The sequence below is a fragment of the Rhinopithecus bieti genome, unplaced genomic scaffold (genome assembly GCF_001698545.2).
Source record: "Rhinopithecus bieti isolate Rb0 unplaced genomic scaffold, ASM169854v2 scaffold_22436, whole genome shotgun sequence".
In the NCBI taxonomy this organism is placed as follows: Eukaryota; Metazoa; Chordata; class Mammalia; order Primates; family Cercopithecidae; genus Rhinopithecus; species Rhinopithecus bieti.
The window spans coordinates 866,674-874,086 of NW_016810644.1; the positions used below are offsets into that span (position 1 = coordinate 866,674).

The 7,413-nt window shown below is 54.2% G+C and overlaps 1 protein-coding gene across 2 annotated transcripts in view; it reads left to right on the forward strand.

Annotated features, from left to right (window-relative positions):
- The window catches only part of SYT5 (synaptotagmin 5), a 12,443-nt gene extending 7,487 nt beyond the window's left edge, over nucleotides 1-4,956 (forward strand). The window contains exons 4-9 of one of the 2 annotated variants that reach the window (XM_017892589.1): nucleotides 1,650-1,769; nucleotides 1,897-2,064; nucleotides 2,431-2,598; nucleotides 2,822-2,939; nucleotides 3,172-3,305; nucleotides 4,366-4,956. In XM_017892589.1, coding sequence (XP_017748078.1) covers nucleotides 1,650-1,769; nucleotides 1,897-2,064; nucleotides 2,431-2,598; nucleotides 2,822-2,939; nucleotides 3,172-3,305; nucleotides 4,366-4,566 — 909 coding nt within the window. In that variant the 3' untranslated portion in view covers nucleotides 4,567-4,956. The remainder of the gene's footprint in view (nucleotides 1-1,649; nucleotides 1,770-1,896; nucleotides 2,065-2,430; nucleotides 2,599-2,821; nucleotides 2,940-3,171; nucleotides 3,306-4,365) is intronic. The other variant, XM_017892590.1, reaches the window with a different exon arrangement.
- Nucleotides 4,957-7,413: the final 2,457 nt, after the last annotated feature.

Genomic DNA, 7,413 nt, shown 5'->3' on the forward strand with positions numbered 1-7,413 from the left:
AAAAAAAAAAAAAAAAAAAAAAAAAAAAAAAAAAAAAAAAAATTAGCCAGGCGTGGTGGCACGGTATAATCCCAGCTACTCGAGAGGCTGAGGCACTGAAATGGAGAGGTGGAGGCTGCAGTGAGCTGTGATCACGCCACTGCACTCCAACCTGGGTGACAGAGCAAGACTCTTGTCTCAAATAAATAAATAAATAAATAAATAAATAAATGGCTTTGAAAGCTGAAAACCAGCTTTGTGCCAGAATACTTTAAAATGTGCTGATTTCTTTCAGAGAATGAGACGTATTTACAGTAAGAAAAATTTTAAAACAGAGGGTCAGACAGAGGAGGCTTCATGGTGGTGGTGACTCTGTACTGAGACCCAAGGAACAGAGTTAACTGAGACCAGAGAAAAGGACATTCTAGTCCAAGTTGGAGCATGTATTGAGGCCGCATACCCAGATTCAGGCCCCATATCCAGATTCTGAGGCTTATTTGGGGAACAAAGAGTCATTTTTCACAATAGCTGCACTCTGGAGTGAAGTGTCTGGAGAACTCAGCAGTATCCATGTCATGAGGGTGATGAAAGCTACAAATATGTTTTGAGCATGAGAGGGACAGGGTCAGATGGTGTTAGGATGACTCCTCTGGAACCCCTGTGTAGGACAGATCTGCAGCGAGGAATCCAGGGAGGAGGCCAGTGCAGCAGCAGCCCAGAGAGGATAAAAGAGATTTGCACTGGAGGAGGCTGTTGGAATGGAAAGTGGTCACTGCAGGGTCTGAAAATTAAGTCTCTCAGTGCAGAGTGCAATGTTTGCCTGGGAGCCAGACAGCACTAGGTTTCCAACCAAGAGGGACCATTTCCCGGTTGTGTGACCTTGGAGAATTCACTGTCCCTCTCTGAATCTCAAGTTTGAGGTCACTAACTTGGTATTTCCCCTCCTTCCTTCTCAATAAGGAGCTGATACAATTACTATCCGTAAAGATGCCATTTAGGGTCCTGGTGTCCAGCCCCATCCCTATCCCTTAAACCAGTGATGTTCAAAGACTGCAGCAGAATCACACAGGGTACTTGTTGAAATGCAAATTCTGGAGCTAGCACCTGACCTGTTGAGTCAGCATCCCTGAAGAGGTGACCTCAGACATTTTGTCACAGGACTCAGGGGAATTCAGGTTTACATTGAATTTTAAGAATTGCTGGCCTAGGTTAAGGAGACACCTTCTGCTTTTTCATTCTACTTTAGAATAGCAAATACACAGTAAATATGCCATTTCTCCTCCATGTTTTGCTGTGCTAAGATCACAAGTAAACATGGCAGTTTGGACTAGCACCCCGATACATCCATTAGCATGTGAAATACAACCTGCATTATTCCTGTGGGCAATGGGACACTATCAGTACTTGTTTTAATCTAAGCATGACAAACACATGTCTAGTCCCTGCCCATAGCAGACACCACTAATCAAACATTCACAAACATACTGCATCTGTGTTATCATGTCTATTTCCTGCCTGTGGCAGACATCTCTAGTCAAATACTGACTCTGCTTAGCCTGTGAGTGCTCAGGTATAGCCCAAGGGACTTGTGAGCCTCTCTTGGCTTCTGAACCTGAAGGATACTGCTATCAGGGGAAGACTTCACCTACCCTTACCCCTGGCTCCCTAAGGTGCAGCCAGAAGTGGAGGAGCTGGAGCCAGCACCATCCGGGCCAGGGCAGCAGGTGGCAGACAAGCATGAGCTAGGACGACTGCAGTACTCCCTGGATTATGACTTCCAGAGTGGCCAGGTGGGTTGGAGGAAGGGGATGCTTTGGAGGGAGGGTCCCAGGGGTTCCAACCACTTCTGAAAGGAGCCATGGAAGGGAGGCTAAGACTAGTGTTCTCCGCCTCCCCCACTGTGCCTGGGCCCTGCAGCTGCTGGTGGGCATTCTGCAAGCAGAGGGATTGGCAGCCTTGGATCTGGGTGGCTCCTCGGACCCCTACGTGCGGGTCTACCTGCTGCCGGACAAACGGAGGCGGTACGAGACCAAGGTGCATCGGCAGACGCTGAACCCTCACTTTGGGGAGACCTTTGCCTTCAAGGTGAGCTCCTGCCCTCAGGCCCTGCGTTCCATATCCTGCACCCAGTCCCTGGAACACTGGGGACTGACCCCTTCCGCTTTTCCTGCAGGCGGCCACAGCTCAGGTGGCAGCTACCCGCTCTGGGGCTATTCCACTGGACTCTGGGCACTGCTGACTCCTGGGCTGTAGCCTGGTCCTTGGGCGGTACCATTTGGGTTCCACTGACCCGTGGTTTTTTCCCCCATGGATCCCTGGACTTCCCCATTTGAGTTTCCCCAACTGTTCGCTTGGACCCTTCCTTCACTCCACGCCTTCCTTCTGGATGTGCTGCGCCTCACCCTATGTCTGACTTCCTGCTCTCTACTGCGGATTCTCTGTGTACTCCAGGTCCCCTACGTGGAGCTGGGGGGCAGGGTGCTGGTCATGGCGGTGTACGACTTCGACCGCTTCTCTCGCAACGACGCCATCGGGGAGGTGCGGGTCCCCATGAGCTCCGTGGACCTGGGGCGGCCGGTGCAGACCTGGCGGGAGCTGCAGGCTGCTCCGCGGGAGGAGGTGAGCATGCGCGGCCACGCCCCGAGCCACGCCCCAGCCTCCGCCCACAACATTTTGAGCCAATCAGATCATAGGCCTTCCAGCCCCTCGGGGCGGCGTGGATTGTACCCCTGCGTCCTTAACTGTGGACCGTTCCATTCCAAAGTGTGGGGAGAAAAGACAAATGGAGGGGGCATGGATGTGGAGCCGGGGCTCTGGTGATGGGCCCCTCTCCTTCTTTCAGCAGGAGAAACTTGGGGACATCTGTTTCTCCCTCCGCTATGTCCCCACGGCCGGGAAGCTCACGGTCATCGTCCTGGAGGCTAAAAACCTGAAGAAGATGGACGTAGGAGGACTGTCAGGTGTGTGGGAAGCAAGGGAGTGGGGTGTGTGGGGATGGCGTGGGGTGGGTTCTCGTTCTGGCAGTTTCTGAGCCCCGAGGGTTTCTTCGGGGACAGGGAGGGCCCAGGCTACCGTGGAAGGCGTGGATTTTGGGATAGAGCTACGGAGACCCGAAGGGTGTAGGCGGTGTTTCTATCTTGGCCCAAGAACTCAGCAGTGGAGAGCTATAAGACTCCTCCTTCCTCTCCCCAGATCCATACGTCAAGGTCCACCTGCTGCAGGGCGGCAAAAAGGTGCGGAAGAAGAAAACCACCATCAAGAAGAACACTCTGAACCCCTATTACAACGAAGCTTTCAGCTTCGAGGTGCCCTGTGACCAAGTCCAGGTGAGCTCAAACCTGCCATTCTCCAAAAGCCCAGACCCTTAGTAATAGCCATTGCTAGGCGGAGGGAGACTTTTAGCATCTCCCTAGAAACCAGGTGAGGGGCTCTGAAGTTATGCTCTCCGTCTGTTTCCTCCTATGAGGACCAGGAAGCCTCCTCCACCCAGGAAGAGACTCCTTAAGATTGGATGTGGGCATCCTATCTAATGTAAGCAGGACCGGGATGCCCCACCCCCTAAGCGGGACTAGGATGCCCCACCCGTAAGCAGGACCAGATGCCCCACCCTAAGCAGGATCAGTATGCCCCGCCCTAGCAAGCGGGACCAGTATGCCCTGCCCCCAAACGGGACCACAATGACCCACTCCTAAGCAGGACCAGATGCCCCACCGCAAGCAGGACCAGGATGCCCCGCCCTAAGCAGGAGCAGGATGCCCCGCCCCCAAGCAGAACCAGAATGTCCCGCCCCCAACGTGGGACCAGGATGTCCCGCCCCCGAGCAGGACCAGGATGCCCCACTCCTAAGCAGGACCAGATGCCCCACCCCAAGCAAGACCAGGATGCCCCGCCCCCAAGCAGGACCAGGATGCCCCGCCCCAAGCAGGACCAGGATGCCCCGCCCCCCACGAGGCACCAGGATGCCCCGCCCCCCACGAGGCACCAGGATGCCCCGCCCTCCTCAGGAACAGGGGTCTAAGAAAAAGAGACCTCCCCTTACCTCTGTAGGGATGGCGCCTACCCTAGCTCGGCCCCTGTTAAAGTTCTGCAGCTTTGCGGCTCTTAGGAGGTTGCTCCCCCAAGAGGCGCCGAACACCCGCTCCGCAACCGAGTTCTGAGGGTTCATTTCCTTAGAAACCTGGCTGCTCAGGAAGAAAGGCGCCAGCGCCTCCTCCTCCCCGCAGGCTCCGTCCCTCCGGTCTCCCACCCCCTCCCCCGTGCCGAGCTCCGGGGCCCGAGCCCTCGGGTGGCAGCGAGAGGTACCCTCAGCTGTGAGGGTGGACACTGCCCCTTCCGGGCCTCCTCCCCTCACGCTCCTCTCTCCTCCTCCTCCCGCGCCCACCCCAGAAGGTGCAGGTGGAGCTGACCGTGCTGGACTACGACAAGCTGGGCAAGAACGAGGCCATCGGGAGGGTGGCCGTGGGGGCGGCCGCCGGCGGGGCTGGCCTGCGCCACTGGGCGGACATGCTGGCCAACCCACGGCGGCCCATTGCCCAGTGGCACTCGCTGCGGCCGCCGGACCGAGTGAGACTGCTGCCTGCGCCCTGACTCCCACCCGAAGCCCCTGGCCAAGCCTGGACTCTAGCCCCTGACCCCAGACTACCGAGACCGGCCAAAGCCAAGCCAACCCTACCCGTAAGCTTCCTCTGCCCATTAACCTTCCCCCGACCTTCCACCCCAACCATCTGAACCATTCCTGTCTTCTCACCCCCAACGGTGCCACTCACGACAACGGTCCAGCACCCTCCCCCGACCCCCGAGGACACACCCAGATGCCCCAGGGACCCCTGGGAAGGGAAGGCAGCCTGGTTTCTCCTGCCCCCGGGTCCTGCTGCCTGCTTTGACAATCAGCCATCCTCATCTGCTCTCCTCTCTCTTCCAACACAGCCCGTCCCTGCACTGCTCCTGGAGCCAAATAAATTTTCAGCAACTCCGGTGGCCTGGGCCCATGCTCTTTGATGGGGGTGGGCATGGGCTGGGGTCCAAGAGGAAAGAAACCTCATTTCCAGGAATGGGCGCGCACAGGGCAGCGTGCACTTCGTCCTGAAAGCCGCTGAGAGAGACTGGCCTGGCCCCATGGACTCCCTCACACTCTCACCCGTTCATTCCTCACTCACCACTCTGAGCCTGGGCTTCCTCCTCTGGAGAATGTTGGGATAATAATAACTCCTGCCACATATTGGCCGTGAGGGGTCCGCGAGAATTCCCTTGCTTGTCCATGAATTTATCCCCTCGCTTGCTCACCCAGGACTCACATCCATTTTCATACCCATTTCTGCATCCCTCCCTCCCTCTCTTTTTTTCTTCCTTCCATTCCATATTCCTTGAGGTCTCTGTTGAGTGCTGGGGCCCCAGAATAGATGCAAACACAGACCTGACCCCCCAAGGGACTTACTGTCATCAAAACAAAGGAGAGGCACTGAGTCAGGGAATAAAATCTCCAGAGCCTGCGAGAGAGGATGGAGTTAAGCAAGGAAAGCCAATGATTTCAACTTCACCTCTTTCTTCTTTTCTTTTTTCCTTTTTCTTCTTTCTTTCTCTTTCTTTCTCTCTTTCCCTCCCTCCCTCCCTCCCTCCCTTCCTTCCTTCCTCCCTCCCTCCCTTCCCTCCTTCCTTTCTTTTTTCTTTTCTTTTTTTTTTTGAGACAGGATCTCGCTTTTTCGCCCAGGCTGGAGGGCAGTGGCCTGATCTGGGCTCACTGCAAGCTCCGCCTCCCGGGTTCACGCCATTCTCCTGCCTCAGCCTCTCGACTAGCTGGGACTACCGGTGCCCGCCACCACAGGTGGCTAATTATTTTGTATTTTTAGTAGAGACGGGGTTTCACCGTGTTAGCCAGGATGGTCTCGATCTGACCTCGTGATCCGCCCGCCTCGCCGCCCAAGGTGCTGGGGTTACAGGCGTGAGCCGCCGCGCCCGGCCCTTCTTTTTCTTGTCTTTCTTTTTTTTTTGGATGGAGTTTCGCTCTTGTTGCCCAGACTGGAGTGCAGTGGCACAGTCTCGGCTCACTGCAACCCCCTCCTCCCGGGTTCAAGCGATTCTCCTGCCTCAGCCTCTTCTTTCTTTTTTTTTTTTGACAGGGTTTCACTCTGTCCCCAGGTTGGAATACAGTGGTACAATCATAGCTCGCTGCAGCCTCAACCTCCTGGGCTCAAGGGATCCTCCTGCCTCAGACTCCTGAGTAGATGGGACCACAGGCACATGCAGCCAAGCCTGGGTATTTACTTATTTATTTAAGAGATGGGGTCTTGCTATGCTGCCCAGGCTGGCTTCAAACTCCTGCAGTCCTCCTGTCTGAGTAGCTGGGATTGTAGGCGTGAGTTGCCACACTGACCTCCTTGTTCTTTCAACGAATGCTGCCTCCTACTGTTTCGAGCAAAGATGATAGTTCCATTAGCTTCTACCTTATCTCATCCCATACAGAATTTTGGGTGGTGAACAAAGACCTATAAGATTTGGCCAGAGAACTCTCTGAGCAGCAGATTAAGTGGAGAATGAGGCAGAAATTACCCCCACGTACCAAAAAAGGAGGCAGCAAACAAACTTGCTCCTAAGCTTCCTGGTAGCCAATGGGGAAAGTGAAAATAGAACAGCTACACAGATTACAATATCCATGTAATCCATTAATTACAATATCCATGTAATTACAATATCCATGTAAAATTTTAAATTTTTTAAAATTTAAAAAATTTTAAATTGGCCGGGCGCGGTGGCTCAAGCCTGTAATCCCAGCACTTTGGGAGGCCGAGATGGGCGGATCACAAGGTCAGGAGATCAAGACCATCCTGGCTAACATAGTGAAACCCTGTCTCTACTAAAACTACAAAAAACTAGCCGGGTGAGGTGGCAGGCGCCTGTAGTCCCAGCTACTCGGGAGGCTGAGGCAGGAGAATGGCGTGAGCCCGGGAAGCGGAGCTTGCAGTGAGCTGAGATCCGGCCACTGCACTCCAGCCTGGGCGACAGAGCAAGACTCTGTCACCAAAAAAAAAAAAAAAAATTTAAATTTTTCTCCAAAGGAATTCAGTAACTTTTCGTGTGTGTGAGTGTGTGTGTGTGAGTGTGTGTATTGGTGTAGAGCATGTCTTTATGAAGACAGCTCTTTATGTTACTACTATTACTGCCAATAATAATCCTCACAGCAAACTCATGAAATAAACATGATCAGCCGGGCGCAGTGGCTCAAGCCTGTAACCCCAGCACTTTGGGAGGCCGAGATGGGCGGATCACGAGGTCAGGAGATCGAGACCATCCTGGCTAACACAGTGAAACCCCGTCTCTACTAAAAAATACAAAAAACTAGCCAGGCAAGGTGGCGGGTACCTGTAGTCCCAGCTACTCGGGAGGCTGATGCAGGAGCATGTCATAATCCCGGGAGGCGGCTCTTTCAGTGAGCTGAGA